This window comes from Pristiophorus japonicus, chromosome 2 (assembly GCF_044704955.1).
Source record: "Pristiophorus japonicus isolate sPriJap1 chromosome 2, sPriJap1.hap1, whole genome shotgun sequence".
Lineage (NCBI taxonomy): Eukaryota > Metazoa > Chordata > Chondrichthyes > Pristiophoridae > Pristiophorus > Pristiophorus japonicus.
Window position 1 is genome coordinate 68,809,269 of NC_091978.1, and position 27,755 is coordinate 68,837,023.

The window sequence follows — 27,755 nt, forward strand, 5'->3', positions numbered from 1 at the left end:
CTTACCAACTGGCGGGGACTCCCTCGCGAAATTGCCCCTCGTGAAATTGCCCCTCTCCTGGTATTGCCCCGCGGGAGCGGCCCCGTTGCAGGTCGGTGCCCCCGAAAGTACACTCTGTGGCCGCCCTTAAAGGGGAGGATGTACTGCTGCGGCCAAAATTTTTTTTTGTCGGCCGACTGCCAGGTCAGTCTGACAATTATGCTCACGGGTTCGGCCGGGCCGCCAGCCTGGCACCCCCTCTTGACCGGTTATTCAGGATTAGTGGGTGCCAGGCCACTGGCCTGGTCGAAACGCTCCCTGGTGGCCCAGTGTTTGCCACTAAAGTGGCTGCAGAGTTCGCAGTAGCTCTCCCCTTTAACTGAAGGGGAGAGACGTTGTACCGCGCGAACACAGTGATGTCATCAGTGCAGCGCTGATAACTTGAGAGCCTCGGCTACTCTGCCCCGCTATTGACTGCCACTCCGCCCTGCCCCCACTTCTGTCCCCATGATGAGACCACTTCCGCCCCGCTGCAAAAAAATCCCCGAAGAGCTGAATTTCGGCGGTGAGGCTGCCACAATGCATGGGGCAGCCAGAACACATCGAAACCGGTAGGTGCAACTTGTTTCGGTACCGGTGGGTAATTTCGGCCTCCTAGGATCTTGTACGTGTTTTCTTAACGACTTCCTCAATGTGTCCACCCACTTTTCAAAGAATTGCGTATCTGAACTTCCTATGTCTCTCTGATCTTCTACTCCTTTTAAAGTTTCACGTTAGTATATTTTTCCTGTCCTTATTCTCCATCCAAAAATGGATCATTTCCTGTTTGAAATCGGTCTGTGTTTCGCTCAGACTCAAACAGCTTCCCCATTTAAAAAAAAAAAGAAAATTCACTCAGTACAAACTTTATCTGAAGGAACTTTTGAAATTTTTGCTCTAGCTTTCCACCAAAGAATTACAAAATTAATCAAAAAGATATTGTTCGAAGCTGAGATGTACTTTGTCAGTTGGGCTAACTAAATACTACTAATGCACATTGAACATGTGCAGACTGCAATTTCTGCCTCCAGATACTGAATCAGTGGGCAAAAATATCAAGTCCAAACACAAACTTTTGGGAGAGGCTAAGGTTTTCAAGTAAAAAGATGTAAATTTAATCATGTTGCCAAATATGTAATATTTTTATTATTTATTTACTTATTTAAAATCCACTTTAGACATTAGAAATTTCAGTTGCTGATGAAAAAATGGCTCAATTCAAGAAAAAGGATTTTGAGTAATTTGATTGGTTCACCCATTTTAATTTTGTTTTCATTATGATATGTAGATTCATCTGACTGGTTATTCAGGATTAGTTGTCTTCATAGTCCTTAGTAGTTTCTTATCATCAATTTTGCATTGCTGAGCTTGCTTTTGATTCACTTTTGGTCCCTTACCCCACCTCTTCCGTTCTGATTTGCTGCTGTTTACAATCCACAAAGTGTGATGGCATAAGTATGACAAACAGGATCTGTGTGTTATGTGCAAGATTTTTAATACATCTTAGTTAGATTTTTTTTCTTGGACAGCAGAGTGCAGTTAGGGCGACTGGAGGAAGTACAGTAATCTTATGGATGTGACCCTCGAGGTTGCTAGAGGTACGGAACTTGCAGAAATTGAACTAGGTATGACTTAGCAAATTGCAATTCACAAAATTTCCAATATTCAAATGCCTGCTGCAGCAACCCTGCCAACATTGTGATCCTAGTTCAGGTCACTTCCCGAAACCTGTAAATCTTTGCTGTTCGAATCTCTTTTTTACCTCATGAAAAACTGCAACATATGGAAGGAGGAAGGTAATGTGATCATGTCAAAGCACAGATGAAAGTGAATGATGAGGTCAGTTGCATTGTGTCCAAACAAATTGCGATCTGTAATAAACATGAAATAAGCTCTTAGCTCTTATCATGTACAGTGCAGATTTTAGTCTGGTACATTTTCCTTATACGTGTACAATTTCAACGTCACCAAGAGGGTAGGTGTTCTTACTGATGTGCATTAAGAAAATACAATTTTACTTTTCTAGAGCTTCAGCAAATCCTGGTCTGACTTTCTTTTTTTTAGGGGGGGGGTTCTGTATTTTTAATTTTCCTGTGAGCTACCAGTTTTCCATATTTTCCATTTTATCTTATTGTACAATTTCTGAAGATGCGAAAACACGACTGAACACATTTATTAAAGCAGCCCTTCTATTTTCAAGCTTGTAAATGAACAGTATTGAAGCAAGCCACCTACTTTTCAGCACGCCACTGCTGGGCAGTGTGTCGTGTTGATTTATCTACAGTTTATTATAAGTTAACCTTTACCTGCCATCTGTTTGTTGGCTGGGGGCAGGGCGTGGGGTTGAGGCTCCGAACTTTTTATTTTCGCCCAAGTAGTGATTGCCGAAATCAGGCAATCTGTAACTGACCACTAAGAAAGTCCATGGAAACAGCCCAAGAAGGTTAATCACTCTCTCTGCGCTCTCCACTCAGTATCTTCCCACAGTGGCAGTCAGCTGTTTATTTCTGTAAGATCTGAGGTTTGATTTGGTGCAAAAGCATATTTGCTTCTGTTCTTTTATATCATAATCTACTTTCAATTGACTCGTATTGGGTAATTTTGACCCCAAAAAACAGATGGGTTGGGGTCAGGTGGGAAGTTGAAGTGTTAGAAACCTGAATCCCAACCAGAACCCACCTCCAACTTGCCCACTTCCTTTTTTAATGGCGATGGGGCCAGGCCGGGCTGGGCAGCCATCCACTCCCAGGAGGCAGGTTGCTCCTTTAAATATTATAATGAGGCTGGCATGCCTCAGATTTAACCACCATTTTAAATTTAACAGTGGTAAGTCGGGTTTGGCAGGCCTCATTAAACCAGCCAGCTAATGGAAGGCGAGGACTGCTGGATCCAGGAGCTATTTCCATAACACCAAAAGCAAAATTAGCCACAATTCAGCGCAATCTCTTGGGCCATTCCTGCTCCTAATTCTTAGTTCTTATAATTGGGCAGTGTTTTAGAAAGTAATTAAAAAAAAAACATTTTTTGCTTTAAAAATATTCCTTGATATATTTAAGAGTGATTACTTGATGTACTTTGATTAATACAACTGAAAATGGGTTTATCACAAAAAATAAGCATTTTTAATCAGTGTCTACTCTACACTCATTAGTAACCCAATTTTTAATAACTGAAAATGGCAAATAAAATACAGAATCATTTGCTAGTTATATTGGTGTACAGTAATCAGTTTCTTAGTAAATTTAAAAAAGATTATATTCAAAAGCTTTTATGAGGTGTATATTAATGTCTTTGCGCCCAAAAATAAACAGCTTAATTTTAAGAGCCTCCTCGAAGGCCTGCAAGCGAGTGCAAATAGTGGAAGCTGGCAATGGTAATTAATTTGATCTGGGGGTGTGGCCAGTTTTGTGGGCAGGGCCTGCTTCTCGCGCAATGTTTTTTAACCTAGCACAAAGGATGGAGAAAACTCGATTTGCGCTTGAAATTCCGCGATCCTTTGGGCTGGTTTGACTGATTCTGAGGCGAATTGCGCTGAAAGGAACAACGCAACCTAGTGGAAACTTCAATCCATTATGCCCTCTCCATATTTGTTTATCGAATGATCGAGCCATAGAAGTTAACAGCACAGAAGGCCATCGTGTCTATGTTGGCTCTTTGCTAATGCCACTGCCTCACACTCTGCCCGTAGCCCTGCATCTTCCTCTGCTTCAAATAATTATCAACTTTTCCATTGTTGGATTGAATGATCTGTGCTTCAACAACTACCTGTGGCGGAGCATGGTCTCTGCTTCAACTACTTAAGGTGGCAAAGCATCCAATGCTGCAACAACCCTCTGGCTGTGTGAAGAAAGTTTTCCTAACCTCGCTCTTCACTCCCAGTGAAAGTGTTAAATTGATTACTCCTCATCTCTGAGGTGCCAACCAGAGGAAATGGTCTTTCCTATTCACTATCAACAACCTTTATTATTTTTTAAACTTTTATTAATTCTCCTTAGACCTTTCCCTTCCAATGCAAGTGCACCATAATTTAAATCTCTCCTAATCTACTAAATAATTTGTAAGCTGATTAGATACCATTGAATGGCCCACTATACAAAGCTTGCCTTGAGAACAGTTGGTCCTGCATAATTGCACAAGATTAATAGAACTGTCTTCTAAATCAATTCTACTTGAAAGTAAAATCATTACATGCTGGTAATTTAATTTGTACAACATTCCAGCCATGATCCGTTTCCCATTATATTAAGTTGGTTATATATCAGAAGTCTGCATATTGACATTTGGCTGTCTCAGCGGGAACATGAGCTATCAATACTTGACAACAGAGGAATGTATGTCACTCTTCACCAGCTGCTCAGTGTTCATTATAAGGATCTCAGTTACAAGGCTGGTGAACACTGGCTCTCAATATTTCATGCTACATTTAAGTACCTGGTTTGCGCATATTTGATTTACTATGCTATTCACCTCAACATAAAGTATTAATGAAGAAATACCATTTAACTGATTGAGTCCACTCTTTCCAATAGCCCATGTGTGATTTTCACTATCATGGACTCCCTCTATTAATGTCCTCAAGTCCTGACCACATTCTTGTTTTTTGCCACCATTTAACAATAAATTTATTGTTGCTCCTTTGAATAACTTCTTTCCTCATTCTCCTCATCATTTCCTATTTAAAAGGGTTGGATAGACATTGCTTCCAAGTTTCTGAAAATGTTGGGTTTTTTTCAATGTGCATTGTGTACGACTGGCTCACGGTAACTTTTATTTATATTACTCTCCTCATCTAAAGAAATGGGGAAAATGCACTCAGTGCTGCTTTGTGCCTCTCCCTGGCACAATGTGTTGAAGGGCCAGTGTACTGTGTTCGGAAGATGGTGCAGTGCAACTGTAGTAGTCATTTGCCAGAAATGTAATCAGAATTTGAATTGCATGTGTGTTTTTATTTTTGGTTCTGTTGCACTCCAAATGAGCTGCACAATGCCAGTGTAAATCACGCTCAAATATTGACAAAGGTTGAAAGTTTCATTTTTTTTTCAGGCATCACATTCTCACCAAAGTTTAGCAAGAGTGTAATTGTCCTTAAGGTAAAATTATGATCTCATTAAAACTCAGCACGAACAGAGCAGGAGCATGACCACTGATGGCCTCTAACCTTTTAGAGGTTTGTTGACATAGACAGCAGTCTCACTAATTAGATTTGATGACACTATCATCACAATAAATGCTGCTCACCTCTGGGTAAAGCAATGTTTTTTCACTAGGAAAATGGAAATGTTGTTGACATAGACAGCAGATCCACTAATTAGATTTGATGACCATATCAGCACATTCATTGCTATTCACCTCTAGGTAAGGACGATTTTGTGCTGGACAAATGGAAGTTATTTTCAGTATTTTCTCTGGGTCGGTTGTAGAAGATCCATTTTCTATTTCTATTAAACTGGTATTTAGGCTGTTTTGACCATTGGCATGACGTAGAAAGCATTATGGTAATTGGTTGCAATGGAATTAGACCGCAAAGGATTGTCGATCCATACATCTTCATATCCAAGGGCCATGGCTGCTGACGGGAGAAAATTCAGTGGTGGATACCACTTCACCCCCACCTGAGATGTGTTGTATTGTCCAGAGCAAGACATTGAATTAGATAAGATTCACCCCTCCACCACGTGCACACACTTACATACATACGCACGCACACACACACACACACACATCCCCACAGTTAAGTTTATATACAGCTGTTAAAATTACACTGGATCCAAGTAAAATGTCCAACACTTAGTGCACATAGTTTAACGACACTTAAAAGTTTACTTTGCAATCTAGATGATCTATATTGAGTAAAATGCAAAGATATTTATAATCTATATTGATTTGGATGAAGGGACCGAGTGTAGTGTAGCCAAGTTTGCTGTTGATACAAAGATGGGTGGGAAAGCAAATTGTGAGAAGGACACAAAAAATCTGCAAAGCGATATAGACAGGCTAAGTGAGTGGGCAAAATATGGCAGATGGAGTATAATGTGGGAAAGTATGAGGTTATCCACTTTGGCAGATTTTTTTTTAAAAGCAAATTATTATTCAGATGGAGAAAAATTACAAAATGCTGCAGAACAGAGGGATCGGGAGGTCCTTGTGCATGAAACACAAAAAGTTCGTATGCAGGTACAGCAAGTAATCAGGAAGGCAAATGGAATGTTGGCCTTTATTGCAAGGGGGATAGAGTATAAAAGCAGAGAAGTGCTGATACAACTGTACAGGGTATTGGTGAGGCCACACCTAGAGTACTCATACAGTTTTGGTCTCTGTATTTAAGGAAGGATATACTTGCATTGGAGGCTGTTCAGAGAAGGTTCACTAGGTTGATTCCGGAGATGAAGGGGTTGTCTGATGAGGAAAGGTTGAGTAGGTTGGACCTATACTCATTGGAGTTCAGAAGAATGAGAGGTGATCTAATTGAAACATATAAGATAATGAGGGGGCTCGACAAGGTAGAAGCAGAGAGGATGTTTCCACTCAGGATAGAATCTAGAACTAGGGGGTATAGTTTCAGAATAAGGGCTTGCCCATTTAAAACAGAGATGGGGAGGAATTTCTTCTCTCGGAGGGTTGTAAATCTGTGGAATTCTCTGCCCCAGAGAGCTGTGGAGGCTGGCTCATTGAATATATTTAAGACAGAAATAGACAGATTTTTGAGCGATAAGGGAGTAAAGGGTTATGGGGAGCGGGCAAGGAAGTGGAGCTGATCCCATGATCAGATCAGCCATGATCTTATTGAATGGCGGAGCAGGCTCGAGGGGCCAAATGGCCTACTCCTGCTCTGCTTACAATCTTTTGGCAGTAAAAAAGAGCTCTTGTCTCAGTTTGTGAATGAGTTTATTGTAGAATGGTCTAGTTGCCTTTGAATGGTTATTCCTTGTGTTAAACATGATAGAGAAGCATCTGCCTTTGTTCCATTAGAGAATGGGCTATTCCTGGTTGCCCAAACTATTTTGGCTGTGGAATAATATAAAATAAAAAAATTTTGGTTTTCATCAGTTTTTCACTGTCTATCAATAAATTCAATTTGAGTCAAGCCTCACAAATGGATTATATCCAAACCAGGCTTGTTCGACAATAACGTGTATGTTCCATGCTCTGACCTCTTGCTGTCCAATCTACAATCAATAGGATTGTGTCAGTGCTCCATGGCCATAGGAATATATTGTAGGACCATTGTAGTTCAACAACAACAACTTGCATTAATATAGTGCCTTTAATGTAGAAAAATGACCCAAGGCACTTAACAAGAGCATTATCAATAGGAATGTTGACACTGAGCCACAGAAGGAGATATCAGGAAAGATGACCAAACATAAAAGCAAATTACTGCGGATGCTGGAATCTGAAATAAAAACAGAAAATGCTGGAAATCTCAGTGTGTCAGGCAGCATCAGTTGACCAAACACTTGGTCAAAGTGGTTTTAAGGTGTATCTTAAAGAGGGTAGAGAGGTAGAGAAGCAGAGAGGTTTAGGGAGGGAATTCCAGAGCTTAGGACCAAGCAGCTTAAAGCATTGGCTGCCAATGGTGGAGCAATTAAAATCGGATCTCAAAGTCTTTTAGGGCTAGAGGAGGTTACAGAGAGAGGGATAGCTGAGGCAATGGAGGGATTTGAAAACAAGGATGAGGATTTTAAAATTGAGGCATTGTCGGTCTGGGAGCCAGTGTAGGTCAGCGAGCACAGCGGTGATGGATGAACGAGATTGGAGCGAGTTAAGATACAGACAGCAGAGTTTTGGATCAGCACAAGTTTATGTAAGACGGAGGCTAGCCAGGAGAGCATTGGAATAGTAAAGTCTAGAGGTAACAAAGGCATGGATGATAGTTTCAGCTGTAGAGCAGCTGAAGCAGGGTTGGAGTCGGGCGATGTTATGGAGGTGGAAGTAAGCAGTCCTGATGATGGAGTGAATATGTGGTCGGAATCTTATTTTGGGATCAAAGGCAACAGCAAGATTGCGAATGATCTGACTCAGTCTCGGGCAATTGCCGGGAGAGGAATGAAAACGGTGGTCAGGTAATGGAGTTTGTGGTGGGGACCAAAGACAATGGCTTTGAGTTGGAGAAGATTTCTGCTCATCCAATACTGAATGTCGGACAAGCAGTGTGACAAATCAGAGACAATGGAGGGGACAAGAGAGGTAGTGGCGAGTTAGAGCTGAGTGTACATGTGGATGTTGTGTTTATGGATGATGTCGCCGAGGGGCAGCACATAGTTGAGAAATAGAAGGGGGACAAGGATAGATCTTTGGAGGGACTCCAGCGGTAACGTTGCGAGAGTAGGACGAGAAACCATTGCAGGTGATTCTCTGGCTACATTTGGATAGGTAAGAGTAGAACCAGGCAAGGGCAGTTCCACCCAACTGGACAACAGAGGAGAGGCATTGAAGGAGGACAATTAGGAGCACAGTGATATAGAATGTCATTTGTGTCATTGAAGAGGGCTGTTTCAGTAACGTGACGGGGCGGAAACCTGAATGGAGGGATACAACATGGAATTGTGGAAAAGGTGGGCATGGATTTGGGAGGCGACAATACGTTCAAGAACTTTTGAGAGGAAAGGGAGGTTGGAGATGGGGCGGTAGTTTGCAAGGACATCGCAACAGTTCTGTCGTCAAGGAAATACTAGCCAAAGTTTTCCCATTGTAATACTGATGGGTCACCTTGAGAGTTACAGTCGTAAAAGCTAGACCAGCAAATACCGCTTGTATTCCTATCAAATATTTGTCAAGGTACTGTTTCAATTCTGCTTTGAATATGCTGATACATCCTCCCTACTGCCTCTCTTGACAGTACATTCCATGTATTCACCACTCTGTGAAAAGTAGTTAAATCCTCCCTCTTCACTGGAAGATTTGCCCTCTTATAGACATTTATCTTGCTTATATCCTTTAGAATCTTGAATACTTCAATAGGATCACCCCTAAGTCTTCTCTCCTCCAGTGTAAACATTCCCAGCTTCTGCAGCCTTTCCTCATAATCCAGGTGCTTAATCCCAGCTATCCCAGATAGCAATTTGCCTTTTGCTGCACCCTTTCAATGCCTGGATGTCTTTCTTAATAATATGGTGACTAGAATAGTACACAGTGCTTCAGCTGATACTGGGCTAGTGTGCTGTGCTCATTCAGAATATCTTCCTGGGAGTTGTCCTTAATTCCTCTGGTTATGCAACCTAATATCCGATTTGCTGTCTTTCCTGCTGCCGCACACTGTGTTGGTCAACGTAGAGTGATAGATTTTAGGCAGGTTAGGTGTGACATTAAGACTCCACTGTATTTCACAGTTTACAGGTCATCACATATTCTTCAAACCCTGTGAAAACTAAAAGACTGCTTATTATTCAGTAAATACACATTTTTCTTGAATATAATTTAGGCAGCAACATCTCTGCAATTTTATAACAACTATAACGAAAGGGAAATGAGAGGGACAGATCGAGCCATAAAATGGGGTTTTGCATGTTTCGTTCTGACACTTCCTTTCACGACTCCTTGATAAGCAATGGGTAAATGTCTTACTTCTGATGATGCTGTTCTGAATCAGCTACTGCATTTACACATTTATTGTCCTTCTGATTTTCTGTTCTTCTGGAGAATCATCTTGGCTCTCCTTATCAAATCTCCAAGTGACCCAGAAGAGATTGCAATCTCATCCTAGGAGGATTTTTCTTGGCACTTATTGCTATTGGAATGACTGAAAATAGGTCATCTTCAACAACTCGCATTAGGTACTAAATGCATAAAGAAATGTCTCTCATTACTGAATGAGAGAAGGTGGACACTAAGTAGGAAGTGAGATTTAGAGGTAATGACCAAAAGCATAGTCAGAGAAAAAGTCTTCAGGAGCTTTTGAAAGCATAGAAAGGTAGGAAGGTGAAATTGTTCCAGAAGGTAGGGCACGGTGATTAAAAGATCTTTGATGGCGGAGTGCAGGGAGCGGTGAAGAAATAGTGAACCAGAGTCAGAATAGCAGAGGGTAAAAGCTGGGAAAAGAAAGAACTGAACAGGATAGAGCAAGGTCATGACGGAATTTCAAGATAAGGATAAGGATCATGAAGCAAAGAGAACCAATGCAGCATGGCGACGGCAGAGCTGATGGGTGTGCATGACCTTGTGTGGGAACTGCAGTGTTCTGGTCAATTTCAAGATCATAGAGGATGGAGCTAGGGAGGCTAACAAGGAGAGAATGACAGGAATCTATATATTCATGGTGATGAAAGTGTGGTTGAGTATTTCAGCAGCAGTGTAGGGATCTAAGCGGCGAGTGTTCCAGAGGTTGAGAAAGGTGGTCTTGGTAATGGGCTGAATGTTTGCTTTGAAACTCAGGTCAGATTTAAAGCATGCTGAGTTTGCATTTCACTATGTTCAGATGGGTGAGCAAACAGAAAGGTTAATAACATTGGAATCCAAGGTGTGCAGGAGCTGGTGGGAGCTGCTCAAAATGACTCCAGCCATGTAGAGAATTGGTGGATTTATTTTTCAACTTCTCCAACTGAACATTCGAAAACCGAATCTGTTGTTGGCTCCAGCCACAAACTCTGTTCCTGTCCGAGTCACTCAAAAATCCAATTTTTCCAAAAATGGCTCTTCCCAGCCACTTGCTAGCTTCACATAGGAGCTTTTGCGTGTGATGATAAATTAACATCAATGGGGCGTGCTGCAAATGTAAATGGTAGAGAAGAGCGAACTGAGTCGATGGTCTTGACTTTGGAAACTAAGAAGTTCCCTGAGGTCCTCGCACATAGCATCAGAGGTGGGAATGGATGCTGGAAAATATGGTTCATGGTGGAAAAGATGAGTTTGCGGTTGTCCTTTCCTTCCAGAATAACCCTGGAGTAATGCGAGGGAGTGAGGGAGGGCTTCAGAGAGGGCGAGGCAATCCTGTTTGAGATCGTCAAGCAGATCTGGAGTGGACACCAAAACTGTTTGTAAGCTAAGTGTGCTAGTCTATGGCCTTTGGACTTGAGAACATAAATGTGGCAATTATACAGGAGAATGCGGCTGTTGGACCATTCAAAATCTTTGATGGGGTCAAGAGCATTGAAAGCAGAGGCAAGATTATTATTGAACAGATTAATGGCTATACCAATGTCAGGATGAGTGCCAAGTTAGTGGAGGGAGAGTTATGAGTCAGAAAGGGTTCTGGTGAAGGAGCTCGGGACCATTTTACAGGGAGTTGGAGAGTGGGGGGGTGGTCGGTGGTTGAGTAGGCACAGCAATGTGAGTGGTGAAAGAGATGAAATGATGTAATCCTAGAGATGGCGAGACCATACGCGATAGCAAAGGTCAAGGGCATAATGTTGGATGTGAATGGTAAAGTTAAGCCCTGATTTTAACTCCAGGTGGATTCCCAGCTCAGGCCTGAGTTAAAATTACAGTCAGGTCTCAATGTGGTCATCGGGCTGCAACATGCATATGTAAAGAAGGTCCCCGTTGGTTCTGGTTGCGAGTCCTTGCTGCCTGCTCAGGAGAGCAAGTTAAAATTGCAGATGTTGCAATCATAGCGGCATTCGGACAGATAAGAGCCAGACGATTGTAACTGCCCACCTGCCAGGTTTCTGCTGAGCGAGTAGGGTTAAAATTGCCCCCCCACCCCTATCTGATTTCAAGCCCTTTCAATACTCCTCCATTCCTTTTCTCTCCAGGAAAGCATCAGACTGTATCTTGAACATGCTTATCTCATCTGCTTCAGTGGTCTTCCCTTAAAACTTATTGCACAATTCTGTCACCCTTCGGGTGAAAAAGTGACCTTGCTCCTAACTTCCTAATTTTTAACTTGGGTTCTTGCTATTTGAATTCGTCACCACAGTGAACAATTTGTCTTTATAAATTTTGTCAAATCTCTTCATAATCTTGAATACTTCGTTATATCATCTTGAAGTCTGCTCTTCTTGAAAGGACACAAGCCAAGCTTCTTAATTTCTTGATAAGCTGAATTATCGTGTTTCTGTCTATACCCACTCAAGGGCCGTAATATTCTGATGATCAAGTGCTCAAAACTGCTTGTTATCTGGCCAAAATATCAAGTTGGAATAACCACAACGCAAATGGTTAATGAGGACAATTTGTTCAGTTATCTGTATAGAAATTGAACATGCCAGTTATGAGGCAATAGTTGGTTGAGTCCATGCACTATACATCTTGCTTATGTGTCCATGTCTGTTTATTTCCAGGAACTGCCCAGATTCGAAACGTACATTCACCAAACGGTTTATGCTAGAGAAACACATTCGACTCATGCATGGCATTAAAAATCCTGACGTGTCACAAATGACAGAGTCAACAACTATAGTAGAAACCCCACAGAAAGAAGAGAAGAAGGTGAGTAATTATGCATTGGGACACAGATGATAGGGTGGGCGGGGGGGTCCAAAGTATGTTTTCCCTGTAATTATTCCTGAAAAGCTATAAGCCCTAAAATTGCGAGATTCCATTCCTAATTTGGATTTGTGTGCTCTGCAGTCCTGTCAAATGAGATTCCTTGCTGGAAGTCCTGTGATTTTGGGACTACGACGAAAACTTAAAAAGTATAAACTACAATTTCCAGAAACAATTTTCCTCCTGCTTTCTATCGACCGTTCAGATTCCTTCTTTTTCCTGACTATCCGAAAATATTTCATTAAAGAATGTTGGCCTCTGCCGAGGCCCTGAGCCTTGGATTTGAGTATGTAGCAAGACAAATGAAATGTTCAGCAGTTAAAGTTGTTTTGCGATGTAGTGAACATAGAATTTTCCAAAAATCAACTGGAGATTATTCCTCAGTAAACCTGCAGTAATGGTATCATTATTTATCTTCCTATGTGAATGTCATCATACATCAAGTCAGAGGACAAATAGTGTAGTGAGTTAGAACATTATGTTCTAATCTGTTCCCAGTTTGACTGGTTGAATGTCAGTTCTCCTTGATAACTATTTAGGGCTTAGATGAAAGGAATTTGAGCCATGTTCTCAATCAATCATTCAGCACAATATAGCACTCAGCAGTCCTGGCTTGATATTTTTAATTCATTTTTGGGATGTGGGTGTCGCTGGCAAGGCTGGCAATTATTGTCCACTCCTACTTTCCCTTGAGAAGCTGGTGGTGGGATGCTTCTTGAGTCACTGTTGTCCATGTGGTGAGGGTGCTTCCACAATGCTGTTGGGTGGGGATTTCCAGGATTTAGATTCAGCAATGATTTTGTGAATTGCAGGCGAACGTGGAGGTGATGGGTGTTCCTCTGCACTTGCCATGCTTGCCCGTGTCCTAAGTGGTGAAAGCTGTGGGTTTGGGAGGTGTTGCCGAAGAAGTGGTGCGCCTTGTAGATAATACACACTGTAGCCACGGTACACCAGTGGTCGAGGAGGTGGATGTTTAAACTAGTGGATGAAGTGCCAAACAAAAGGACTGCTGTGTCCTGGATGTTGTTGATATTCTTGAGTATCCATCCAGCTAAGTGGAGAGTAATTCATTATTTTCCTGACATACCTTGCAGGTAGTGAAGAGGGTTTAGGGAGTAGGCAGGTGAGGTACTCACCACAGAATACCCAGCCTCAGACCTGCTCTGGTAGCCACAGCACTTATGTGGCTGCGATAGTTGGTCCAGCATTTATATGGCTGCACTAGTTGAGTTTCTGGTCAATGGTGAACATACCAGGATGATGATGGTGTGGGTCTCGGCAATGGTAATGTCATTTAATGTCAAAGTGAGGTGGTTATGCTCTCTCTCGTTGGAGATGGTCATTGCAAAATCCAGGCTTGAGCTGATGTGGCAAGTAACATTCGCGCCATACAAATGTCAGGCAATGACCATCTATATGGCACGAATGTTACTTGCCACATCAGCTCAAGCCTGGATTTTGTCTACATCTTGCTGCATTCGGGCACAGACTGCTTCATTATCTGAGGAATTATGAATGAAGCTGAACACTGTGCCATCATCAGTGAACAGCCCCAATTCTGACTCTATAGAGGAAAGGTCTTTGTTGAAGCAGCTGAAGATGGTTGGGCCGAGGACGCTGAGGAACTCCTGCAGCGATGTCCTGGGACTGAGATGATTGGCATCCAACAACCACAACCATCTTCCTTTGTGCTAGGTATGACTCCAGTCGGTGGAGAGTTTTCCCCCTGATCACCATTGACTTCAGTTTTATTAGGGCTGCTTGTTGCCACACTCTGGTCAATTTCTGCCTTGATGTCAAGGGCAGTCACTCTCACCTCACCACTGTTGTCCATATTTGGACCAAGACTAATGAGATCTAGAGCTGAGTACTATAAGGATAATTGAAGTGGGAAATGGAAATGTCATAATGATACAGCTTCTTGATGTTGAGATTAAGGCACATTTTGGGGCCAGAGAGTTTGCATAGGGTTCCCCAGAAATTAGTGAATTCCAAATGGGATCCCAGGAGGTCATCACATTTCTTTTTTTTATATTGATCAACTTTATAGTAAGTTAGATTGCCTGTTGCATACTAAAACATCTGTAAAAAGTCTGTAATAATAACACTGTTTCTCTTTATTTAATTGACACTGGCCCTGAATTTGTGGTCGGAGGCTTTCCACGGGGAAAATACCTCCGATCCACAAATAAAATGACTGCGTACCTAGGGACCGAAATTCAGGTGCACCAGAAAGCTGGCGCACCTTTTGAGTTTTTTAAGTGGTACTCACCGCTGGAACTCTTGGTGCGGTGAATAGATCATTTTCAGGATTTTGAATTTTTTTCAAAGTCCTGCAGGAAATGGATCATCATGGGGGCGGGCTTTAGACTCAAAGCCAGGCTGACTGGCTGAAAATGGGTCGGTTGGGCTGTCCAACGTGGTGACGTCACAACGCGTGTGCGTCACCACGCTCTCACCCCTCCGTTAAAGGGGAGAGATGCGATCATTTTTTAACTTTGACCACTGGGCCATCAGGGAGGGTTTCGGCCAGGCCAGCGGTCTGGCACCCAAGAGGGGATGCTAGGCTGCCTGTTGGTGGCCCGGCTGAACCCGGGGCCAGTATTTTGCCGGCCGATTGGCAAATCACCAGAAGTTTGCTGTCACTATTTGACACAATTTGAATCCCTCAATTAGGTTATATTCTTATTATCGTTGCCAGGCTCTAAACTTGGTTTGATTTTGTATCCTATCGATCACTAATATGCAAGACATTAAATGCAATTTAAAAGTCCGTAATGGGTTCTGAAGAGATGCAGTTTCAGATGCCCTTAATGGTAAGAAATGTAATGCTACTGGAGTTTCCCTGAGATTGACCGAGCGTATTTTACTTGGAGCCTTGTTGTTTCCTGCAGATGCCGATACCCCCGAAGAGGAAGTTGGAGGACGCAGTGGTGGAGATTCGGCCTCCGCCCAGAGGAGCCATTACACAGCCTTTGAAGAAGCTGAAAATCAATGTCATCAAACTCAATAAATGTGCTGTGTGCGGCTTCACCACAGAGAATGTGACTCAGTTCCAAGAGCACCTCCCCCAACACAAGACTGACGGCTCAACCTTCCAGTGCAGGGAGTGTGGCCTCTGCTATACCTCTCTCCAGTCTCTAACCAGGCATTTGTTCATTGTCCACAAGATGAAGAATGCCCAGCAAGTTGCCAGACAGAACGGGGCCAGGGAGGACAACTTGGCAGACAGCAAAATGAGTCTGGAGGACAATCAGGCTGAAATGATGCTGACGGACAAAAAGTGCAAAGTTTGCTCTAAAACCTTTGAAACTGAAGCTGCCTTGAACACACACATGCGGACACATGGCATGGCCTTCATAAAGTCCAAGCGCCTGTGCGCATCAGAAAAATGAGGAGCAGCTCTCACAAAATGACATTGTTATCAAGCAGTAGAGGTGACTTCATGCAGAAGGGACTGCTTTGGTTGGGACAAACTCTCCCCTGTTGCAGCTTTTACTTGTTTCGATGGAACGTCACGTAAACCCCTCAAACACCTCACCTGTACAGACTGTAGCTGTTGTCATGGCCAGCATCACTTCTAAGCTGTAGTTTGATTAAAAGGAAAACTCAACACTTTGAAGAAGTATACGTTTTTTGTACAGTTGCAAGACATATTTACTTCATTTTTTTAATGCTACATAACACAAAGTTCTCCTATCACCTCGAACCATGCTCACTTTTGGTCGCCATGTAGTGAATTGGTTTTCAGCATTGAGAAGCATAATGGTATTCACTGAACTTATTTTAAAAAAACAGAGGGGAATTGAATTTCAATGAACAGGATTTTGTTAAAATGTTGTTTACTTACCTTAAGCTGTTTTATCTGAAAGCTGTCTTTTTTTAAATTGGAAGTTTGCTTCTGATGGACCAAATTAAAGAGAGGTGTATTGCATCATCATTGTACTTTAGTAAATTGATTAGTTATTGTGATACATTGAAAGAAAAAAAATCAGGAAAATAACGCCCATAAGGTATGTGCGTGTTTGTGTTCAAGTCTAAAAACCATGAATGTTTGTGGGCAACTTAATATTTATTTTTTGAAAGGTCGGCCAGTGTCAGTTTCCTTGCAGTTAATAATAAAGATCTTTTGAGAGAAATTAGTGTGCGTGTGTTCGCGTGCACGCGCGTGTGTGTTCGCGAGTATGTGTTCTCGTGCGCCAATAAGCGGGTGTCTGAGAGGTGATTTTTTTTTTGTTTCTGATGCAAAAAATAGGACAATTGTAAACTGATGAACAGAAACCGCTTGCCATTTCAGATTTGGGTTATTGAAAGTTGTAGAAATTCAAGTACTGTACAGGTACCACCATACAAATTTTGCAGAGCAACATTGCACTTCTTGATAGGTTGTCCTGCATTATGTTCGTTTTCTTTAAGGAACTCCACTTCCCTAGTGCCCTTTAATGTTTTCTTATAGCAGCTCATTCACCTTACCAAGTCAATGATAGGTCCATACTGACATCATAAACTGAACTGGTCCAGTACCAACTACTTTCGGTTCAGTCATCCAGAAGAAAATTATATCTCTGAAATTTGATAGATTGCGTACATTGCATTAGGTGAGGGTGTCCAAACTATGATCTATGGATCCCATGCAGCTGGAGGTCTTAAAAAGGCTGTTCTTGGAGCTGTTGCCTCATTGTCAGATAGATCCTAACTAAACCAGAGCACTCAAGATCTGTTAGCTTCCTTAGAAATGTAGAAGACTGGAAAGCACCATTGCAGAACATCTAGCCAGCCCAGTTGTTTGAGGTACATAGAAATTAATGGGAACATGAATTCAAATTTTTATGTGACCTGCAAGGTTCCATGCGATGCACCCAAATGTCCCATAAATATAAAACATTTTGGAACACTTCTGCTTTTAGGCTGTAAAGTTGTAGGACCTGCTGGCTTCCTCTAGGGGCTCTTGCAGTATTATGGTGGCACCCAGTGGCGAAAGTTCAGAAATACAGCCAATGCTATTTGTTTAAATAGTCAGTGATTTGAGGAAGCAATAATGCAAGATTCTCAAAAAGTACTGCCAAATGTTAAAGAAAACAAAGAGAGAATGGGCTGACCTGTGATACTGAAGTTCAGACTCATGTTTTTCAGTGTGCACTTGCATCCTGCAGGACTGAGCTTTCACAGCTGGTGGAAATATTTCTGATAGCTTCTCTCCTCTGATCAGTAAGCCTGAATTTTTGGCTTGGCCTAGAAAAGTAATGTAATCAGCCTGGCCTGGCAAAGTCGTGTTTTTGTTTAGAGCCGTTCTACTCTAACAATTAAGTTAGACAGACAATAGGAAATGAAATGACTGCAAGGTCATCAATGGCCCCTCAGAACACAGTAACATGTGCAAGCCAAGATTACTGGTGGTGAGCGGTGTAGAGTTGATTTAAGTATACAATGCCTTCATTTTTAACGTTGAAATGGAACATTTTTTTTCATGTTTAATTACTGTCTTGATTTTTTTTCTATTGTGCAGTTTGGGGTTTCCTTCAATCACAAACAAGTTTTAACAATATCTCTTCGGTTCTGACTACATTTCCATTAAGTCTAACCAGATTGTTTTACTACAGTAAATTTTACCTTGTCTAATTTCTGCAGGGTGCAAATTGTAATTACTGCTTCTAAGTGAGTCTGATGTCTTCTCTGGTCTGATGAGATGGTAATGTAGCACTACCCTATGTCCCATGAAGAGTTTTTTTTTCTGTCTAACCTATTGTAAGCTTCCAATGAACACGATGAATCTATAATGGGGTGGGTGGTGGGTGAGAGACAGGCTAATGACTCTTGGTACAGCATAGCTATCTGCAAAAGCCAAGAAATAGAGTTCTATACTTTAAAAGGGTATTGGCTGCTAACTTGCCTTATAGGGTGCTGTTTAATGTTTATAAATGGAAGAGAATGCACTGACAAGCACCTTGCCTGATGCTACAGATTTACAGTTTTCTCCCAGCGTGCTAGGGTACTGGAAGGGATGGGGTGCAGTGGGTTAGCAACATGCCTTTTCATCCCTGGGACCTGGGTTCAAGTGGAGCCTGAACCGATGGATTGCAAGTATTCTTTGCCAGTTGTAAAAGTCCTATGTAAAATAAGGTTAACACAATCCCAATGCAGTTCTTCATGGCCTCTGATGTGGCACTAATTGGCATTAAATTGGCAGTTTCAATTAGAGGACCGAGATTGCCAATTAGTGCCAGGTTGTGGTAAATGGAAACAGCACAATAGGAGAGGCTTCTCGACGTTGGGATAAAAGCACATAGCTGGAGAAAATAGAGGGAGCCTTATTCTGCATCTAATTCATTCTATTACAATTCAGGAGTGGTTGGCACTGCACTGGGTGGAAAAATGTCTCTTGCCCCAGCATTGAAATTGCTCAGTAACAAAAAGCACCAAAGATATTTAGGGAAAAAGTAAAGTCATAATAGAGACTGTGGTGTTGCAGATTGCAACATCCCCAGAACCACATGAATTTGGTTAAATCCATTCTTTTGAAACTGAGATTTCCAGATTTTTCATCTGCTGCAAGCTTCCCTGCACAACTGCATTATTACACCAGAATGTTCAGAGCAGTTTGGCCAAGAAAGTAAGCCAGCCGGAAAGCAATGATAATGCTCTGTTTCATTTTTTATTAAACTGTGAAGCTAAGTATCTTGTATTGCCCAATGTCCCACAATCACCTGAATTTTGTGAAACCCATTTTTTTTAAACTGCGACTTCCAGATTCCTTGCTTTAGAAACAAAGAAAATATGTGCAGGAGTAGGCCATTCGGCCCTTCGAGTCTGCACCACCATTCAAGAAGATCATGGCTGATCATTCCCTCAGTACCCCTTTCCTACTTTCTCTCCATACCCCTTGATCCCTTTAGCCGTAAGGGCCATATCTAACTCTCTCTTGAATATATTTTCAGTTTGATTATCCTGGGCACCTCTGGTTCTATAGTATTACTTCCATTGCAGTCAGAGTGGAATTGCTGCTGGTCTTGCACTGGACCTTAATTTGAAAAAAAAATCTAGAATGATGGTAAAACTGGATTCTATGAACCGAGAGGATTTAATGCACAATAGGCGAAGATTATATTTTTTTATTTTGTTTGCTATCAATTGTAGAATTGAAATGCTTAAATAGGCAGGTGCCAAAACTTGGAACATATTCCTCAATATTTTTTTTTTAAATAAATGAAGAAATACCTGTACTCTACTAGGGAATTGATTATAGGCAGGTCTCATTATTTTACCTGTCATTCCCAGTACAGCACGGGTAGAAATCCGTTGTCCATTATCCATTGTTACTGGTCCTTTTCAGTACCCCGATTGTATTTCTAGATTCTTTTCAGCTTTAGTTAATAGATTACTGCGCTGGACCTCCTACAATAGCCTCCTTTGCAACTGACATGAAATTTATTTTAATTGACTAACACCCTGTAGGGGCCTCCAATTGCACCTTGAATGTCCTTAGGCAAGTTTAAACGTTAGGGAATTCAGCCAATTCCTGTACTGAGTGGGACTCAAAGACGAGGGTTATTTTCATTAAATGATGATATCTAATGTTGGGAGAAGGGTGAAGCAGGATGGAATGATAATAGTTAAACAATATCATGGCATCAGTTATATTAGCAATATTGATGGATGTACTCTGAGCAGTCCAACTTAGTACAGATTCTGTATTTTATCAGCAGGTAACATAAATTACATTTTCAACAAGGCTGCAATGAGCAGAAAATATTGTACAGGAAAAAGCCCTCTTCTGTTTTGCTGTTGTAAATTGCTCCTCATCCAAGTCTGAGCTTCTCATTATCATATTTTTTGAGGCTTTTATATCTTGTGTGTTTAGTTCAATAAAAATTTTGTACTTTTTTAAAATGATTTTTTTTGGTGTAGACTTTAATGGCATGAAAGAAATGTAGCCATTGTCTTGTTCCGTTCCTAGGGCGTGTCTTGCTGCTGTCGTCGATAGTAAAATTTGTCAGCTGTAATCTCATCAGAGTTTAAACATTTAATAAATGTTTAAAGTATTTAAAAAACTGATGCGTACCAAAGCTTTTTGTTCTCTTGCAGTGGTGACATTTTGTGACTTGAATTTTTGTTTAACTTCAAATTTATGAAGTTTCATAGCTTTGAGGCTTGTGAGGTCCGACAAACTTCATTTAAATAAAACAGAAGCACATTTTTGCTCTTTCTGGTTTATTTCATAAGTACAGTGGTGACACCACTTCAACCTGCTCCAGCTAATGGACGTGATGTAATGCCAGTGAGAGGCAAGTGGAGAGTTGGCATCATAATAACTATTCTGGAAATACTGAGCCCCTTTTTTTGGGACTGATTCAGTAATTGTGCCAGTTCCATTGTTAAATCACCCCCTTTATATTGCACAACAGAACACTGCATATGCACTGCGATGCTCAACTTTTAACACTATTTTAATATGTATATTTACAGTTGCTGCAAAGTCACATCTTGGGCTTTTTGGATTTGGCTCATGATCCAAACAGGTCAGAAATGCTGAAAGATTATTGATGAGCTCTACTGAACAAACCCAAAATGAAGAATGGGAAGTCAGCTGAAACGTTTTCATCCAAAGGGCAATAGAGTTCTGGAACTAATCACCGAGGAAGGCCATTGAAGTGGAAAGTCAATAAATTTAAGAGTCAATTAGATGTATTTCTGGAAAGAGGGAATTCAGAAATATGGCAAAAGAGTGGCTTGTTAAGCCTAATTTTTTCCTATTTCTAAATATTGTATGGCTCGATACAACAGATGAGTCAAATGTGGTATTATGTTTTTTGCTGCTTTCCAATTTATATTTTATGGAGTTATACAATGTTACAAGTTTAGGGTTTTGCTTTAGATATTCTTTCAGGCATAGTGGTGCTAGCAGTTTAAGCATCTTGCGTTTAGGATTGTGCCTATACTGCCCAATATCTAACGATATGATAGCATATCCCAAGATGTAACAACAGTACGCCTTTGTGATGGAAACTGGATATCCGTGTATTGTGGCCCCATTTGCAGGTCTCCAATCTTTTTGAAGACAAACTGAAAAAACAATTGGTAAGACAAGGCCAGATGCAAATGGTTAAGCTACATTAATTCATAACAAGTGAATGCGCAGAGTAAGTTATGATTAAAGTCACTTAAAATAATCAGTACAACTTGTCTTTGCATAATAATATAAAAGAGCATGCTATGCTTCCCCACATCATTGGGTTATGTTGCGGTTCTCTTTCCGAGCCTGGTAAACACTTGCCTAAGCAGCTTTCTGTGTTAAAACATGACTGCCCATCCAGGTTTCTGTCTTTTTTTAAATTTCCCTGTGTTCATAAGTGGAGAGAAGAGCCCATGCCAGAAACTCCCGACCTGAGACCAATGACATCCCAACACAATGGAGGGACTTTTAACTTCAAAGAGCGAGTGGGTTTGGGAGTGGTTGGGGTGGTTAAAAGCACTGAAATTGACAGCACGTCGGGAAACTGGACGGGTGCTTTCAACTTTAACTGTGGGTGCACGAGTTTCCTTCCATGGATCTGCTGGAGACATTTGCAGGATTTTGCAGTCGGCCACCCACAAATGCATCACACAGGTGACCGATGCCATGTTTGTCAGGGCAGGCAATTATGTACATTTTGCCATCTATGAAGCCAGTCAGAATGAGCGGATGCTCAGGTTTGCAGCTCTGGCTGACTTTCCACAACTGCACATATGGTAATCAAGGCACCCCCAGATCTCCCAGGAGCCCCAGGAAACCTGACCAGCCAGAGTTAAATTTGTAATGGTGGATCATGGGAGCGTGTTGCCCTCTGTCCAGCCTCCATTGTAACCGGAAGTGGGCAGGCTGGAGGTTGGGTGAGGTCGAGTTCCATTTTTAAAAATTCTTTAATGTGGGATGTGGGAAAATGTGAGGTTATCCACTTTGGCAGAAATAATAGAAAAGCAAATTATAATTTAAATGGAGAAAAGTTGCAAAGTGCTGCAGTACAGAGGGACCTGGGGATCCTTGTGCATAGAATACAAAAAGTTAGTATGCAGGTACAGCAAGTAATCAGGAAGGCAAATGGAATGTTGGCCTTTATTGCAAGGGGGATAGAGTATAAAAGCAGAGAAGTCCTGCTACAACTGTACAGAGTATTAGCGAGGCCACACGTAGAGTACTGTGTACAGTTTTGGTCTCCGTATTTTAAGGAAGGATATACTTGCATTGGAGGTTGTTCAGAGTAGGTTCACTAGGTTGATTCCGGAGATGAGGGGGTGACTTATGAGGATAGCTTGAGTAGTTTGAGCCTTTACACATTGGAGTTCAAAAGAATGAGAGGTGATTTTGTAGAAACTTATAAGATAATGACGGGGCCCAACAAGGTGGATGCAGAGAGGATATTCCTACTCATAGGGGAAACTAAAACTAGTGGACATAGTCTCAGAATAAGGGGCCGCCCATTTAAAACTGAGCTGAGGAGGAATTTCTTCTCTGAGGGTTGTAAATCTGTGGAATTCTCTGCCCCAGAGAGCTGTGGAGACTGGATCATTGAATATATTTAAGGTGGAGATAGACAGATCTTTGAGCGATAAGGGAGTAAAGGGTTATGGGGAGCGGGCAGGGAGGTGGAGCTGAGTCCATGATCAGATAAGCCATGATCTTATTGAATGGCGGAGCAGGCTCGAGGGACCAAATGGCCTACTCCTGCTCCTATTTCTTATGTAAACGCCCACCTGACCCCAACCCACCCGTTTTTGGAGTTAAAATCCCCCCCCCCCCGCCCTCCCTAGAGTTGTTTATTGATTGCAGAATCACCCCAGCAAAGTGCTTTTTTTTTACAGTCTTTGAGGAAACAGCTTCAATTACATTAGCATTTTCTCCACCTTTTGTCTGTGTTTGTGTGAATCCACTGTGCTTTAAAAATTCAATATTTAAATCCAATATTTAAAGATAACTCTTTTCCAAATCCTTTTTATACGAAAAAGGTTAAAAATTCCAAAATATGACATACAGCCTTTGTTACTAGCCAAGATCTTTACCTTGCTTGAACAAAGGGAAGTTGCAATCTCTAACTAAAAATATCAGCCCAGTATCAATAGATAGAAATTAAATGATGTAATAGTTTATTGTGACTGTTCAGCACGAAACTGTTTAAATTTTCTTTCAAGATATGACTAGATCATGGAAACCTCATTGAAAGGCAGCAACTGAATAAATAATACACTCCTAAATAGGAATAGAAGTGTAAATGGCAATTAAAGATTACGAAAGGTTGTGAAATGTTAAATAGTGACAGACTGTTCCATTGGTTGGCAAGGCAGCAACAAGGGGGCTCAAATTTAAGATAATCTCAAAAAGAATTAAAAGGATGGACAATTATACAAGGCAATTATAGTTTAGAGTCTACACAATCCTGGGCACTGGGATGGAACAACAAAACCAGAGACCTGCAACATCAAGTCTTCACCCCGATTACACTGCCCTGGGACTTTTTGTAGCTTCCCACAAAATGTGTGAACCTGAGCCTATAGTAGGCACACACCCAGTGCTGGTATTACAATGACACAGGAGCATCATTTTCCCAGCTTTTGATCATTTGACAGCCCAGCGGAAGACTGCCTGAAAAACTTATGGTGAGAGAGCTTGTCCCTCGTTTCTTGTGGATGGGAGGATTCGGCAATCATCTCAGCCCCAGGATATCACTGCAGGAGTTCCTCGGGGCAGTGTCCTAGTCTCAATCATCTCAGCCCCAGGATATCACTGCAGGAGTTCCTCGGGGCAGTCCCCTAGTCTCAATCATCTTCAGTTGCTTCCCACCATCATGTCAGAGGTGGGGATGCTTGCTGATGAGTGCACAGTGTTCAGTTCCATTCACAACTCCTCAAATAATGAAGCAGTCCTTACCCACATGCAGCAAAACCTGGACAACATTCAGGCTTGGGCTGATAAGTGGCAAGTAATATTTGCTCCACACAAGTGCCAGGCAATGACCACCTCCAACAAACGAGTCTAGCCACCTGGCCTTGACATTCAACGGGTTTACCATCGCCAAACCCCCCACCATCAACATACTCGTGCCAGCATTGACCAGAAACTTAACTGGATCATCCACGTAAATACTGTGGCTACGTGAGCAGGTCAGAGGCTGGGTATTCTGCGGAAAGTGACTCATCTCCTGACTCCCCAAAGCATTTCTACCATATACAAGGCACAAGTCAGGAGTGTGATGGAATGCTTTCCACTTGCCTGGATGAGTGCAGCTCCAACAACACTCAAGAAGCTCGACACCATCCACAAGATGCACTGCAGCAACTCGCCAAGACTTCTTCGACAGCACCTCCAAAACCTGCGACCTCTACCATCCAGAAGGGCAAGAGTAGCAGGCGCATGGGATCACCACCACCTCCAATTTGCCCTCCAAGTCACAAATCAACCCGACTTGGAAATATATTGCAATTCCTTCATCGTCACTGGGTCAAAATCCTGGAACTCCCTTCCTAACAGCACCATGGGAATGCCTTCACATCACGGACTGCAGCGGTTTAAGAAGGCAATTAGGATGGGAATTAAATGCTGGCCTTGGCAGTGACGTCCACATCCCCTGAATGAACAATTAAAAAAAGATCATAGAGAAAATAGAAGAGGTAAATTCTAAACAGTACTTCAAGTTAAACCATGATAGCAGGAGAAGGAGGCAGATGTTCAAATTGTAGAACTGGTTTCAGGACGTTCTTCACATAAACATATGGAATAATCTTCTGGTTGGATAACGGAGGCATGAACAGTGGAATCACTTGAGATTGTTGAGATTAAGGGGACTGTGGGCTGGTTAAGATGACCTTCCTGATCTGTATTTATCCTGCTGTTAATGAAAATATTGGAATTTAAATTTATATATTGGAATTGAAATATATATTTCATGAAAACCTGCAATTATCTCTAGAATGAAGGCAGAAAGGAAGTAGAATATTAAAGTTCAGCTGAGGTAATTGCACAGCACCTTTCCAGTACTGTGTATTTAGATAAACTCTAGTGGAGCTCTCTGAGATCAGCAATTCTATGGGCCCGAAATTCATCAACATACTGCCCACTACCGCCCAAAAACACAAGTTTCGTCAAAAAACAGGTACATACCACCAACATACCATATGACGTAAGTTTCATGAGTGACATATTGCCAGGTGATATGCACACCACCCACCCATGCAGACCACCCACATAACTGCCTAAAAGTACAAGTTTCATGACATACTGCCGACATACCACTGGAACTGCAGATTGTCCTGGAGAAAGTGTTTTTAAGTGGATCTTAAGTGGGGCGATATGTACACAGAGTTGACAGGTTTGTTTTTTATATTTCACAGATCTTTACAGTTTGATGTATTTTTTATTTAATGGATTTTAGTATTTTCTAGTGTTAGGCAATAATATAAATAGTCTAATAGAGCCTTATTTACTCCTTTATTAATGAACTATAATAAAAATGTTATTAGTCTCTCACCCCCCAGTCTCTCTCACCCCCCAGTCTCTCTCACCCCCCAGTCTCTCCCCCCTCCCCACCGCAGTGATATCTCTCCCACCCACCCCGCCCACAGCGATTTCAGGTCGGCAGTCTCTGGCCTCTTGTCGCTGCCTCTTGGGGGACAGAGTTTTACAGCTGCGCGCACGTGCGTACAACTCAGGAGCCAAACATTCCGAAGTCGAAAGGTCTCTTTTGCCGGCCACCGCCTGCTGCACTCCACCACTGCCCACTGCACTCCGCTCCGGTTACCGCCGAGAAAAGCGGGATGAAACTCCCGTCTGCTCGGCCCCAGTTGGACCGGGCAGTAAAAAATGATGTATAGCCCGGGGACCACCAAAAAACGGGCAGAACTTGTGTTTCACCAATTTCAGCCCCTATCGGTTTTACGATCCTGACTGTTAAGAGTCCTTGACTGATGCTCACCATTGCACATGGTTTAACCACTTCCAATTTACAGACCCTCTTGGGCATCATGCATTCTGGGTCACTTCTGCCATTTCCACTTGTTCAGGATTATAATACGTAAATCATAACTGACATAAATCAATATCCTTAAAACCAGAAAAATTATCTCCAGGGTCCACAGTTAAGATAAACATCCTCAAAACCTCGAGAGCAGCTATCAGTTTTGAGAAACAATCTGTTTTAATATTTGTTTTCAACAATAATTATGTTTTAATAGGTTATTCCAAACTATTTTCTGGATTGAAAGGTAATGTTGCGTGAATTGGCAGTACATAAGACAAAACAGATTCAAAATAACCATGACTCATAACCTTTTGATTTAAAAAAATCTGTTTCTTAAAAAGTTTAATATTTTTCTTTGAACACCATGGGTCCGAAATTGCCCCTTCCCTTAAGGCCTGTTAACACCGGAAGTCGGTGGCCATGCTGCGGAGTGCAATGGCCGCTGATTTTTCATGTAATGGCTGCCATTATCAAAATTCCGTTCCTGCAGTATCCCGGCGGTGGCCCACTCCCCGCTACCGCTCCACTGCTGCCGAACCATCCTAAGTCCATCATCAGAGTGCGTAACACCCCAACGGTGACATTTCGCCAAGAAAATCTTCCTCCCACCCGGGCGGTGCCAAATTCTGCTTTTTTGAGATGTTCCAGTGAGGCTGTGGCCTTCTAAAATGTCGGTGCGGCTCCCATTGAAGAGGAGGATGCATTGCCGCAGCCGCCATGTTTTTTTTTCCGACAACTATGCCCCCACCAACAGGCAGCCTGGCCCAGCTGAAACCCTCTCTGGTGGCCTAGTGGACCGAACTTTAAAAATCGCACTTTAAGTGAAGGGGAGAGCCATGGTGACGCGGCCCCGTGATGACGTCATCACCGTTACGCTGACGACTGACAGCAGCGGCCAGTCCGCACCCCCACATCTTCCGCCCCTCAAGTGTGCTCACCACCGCACAACTGCCCCCATTATGGGCGGCTTCTGGTCCGCTGAAAAAAAAAAGCCAACGAGCGGAATTTCGCTCAAGAGGCCACCTCATCCACTGCGGTGGTGAATACAACAGAAACGGGGTGCTGTTGTTAACCTACAGACTTCGCTATGTCAGTTCTTTTGATGATCTAAACTGCACTTGGGGGCTGAAATTGCCCCCCGCTAGAAACGAGGTGCCGTCTGTAGGTTAACAACAACAACTTGAATTTATATAGCGCCTTTAATGTAGTGAAACATCCTAAAGCGCTTCACAGGAGTATTATAGAAACATAGAAACATAGAAAATAGGTGCAGGAGTAGGCCATTCGGCCCTTCTAGCCTGCACCGCCATTCAATGAGTGCATGGCTGA

General features: G+C 42.1%; 1 protein-coding gene across 3 annotated transcripts in view; it reads left to right on the forward strand.

Moving 5' to 3' along the window:
- The window catches only part of znf532 (zinc finger protein 532), a 176,946-nt gene extending 160,254 nt beyond the window's left edge, over positions 1-16,692 (forward strand). For all 3 annotated transcript variants that reach the window (XM_070867873.1, XM_070867865.1, XM_070867883.1), the window contains 2 exons: positions 12,237-12,384; positions 15,336-16,692. In XM_070867873.1, the coding sequence (XP_070723974.1) occupies positions 12,237-12,384; positions 15,336-15,836 (649 nt within the window). In that variant the 3' untranslated portion in view covers positions 15,837-16,692. The remainder of the gene's footprint in view (positions 1-12,236; positions 12,385-15,335) is intronic.
- The last annotated feature ends 11,063 nt before the right edge of the window (positions 16,693-27,755 follow it).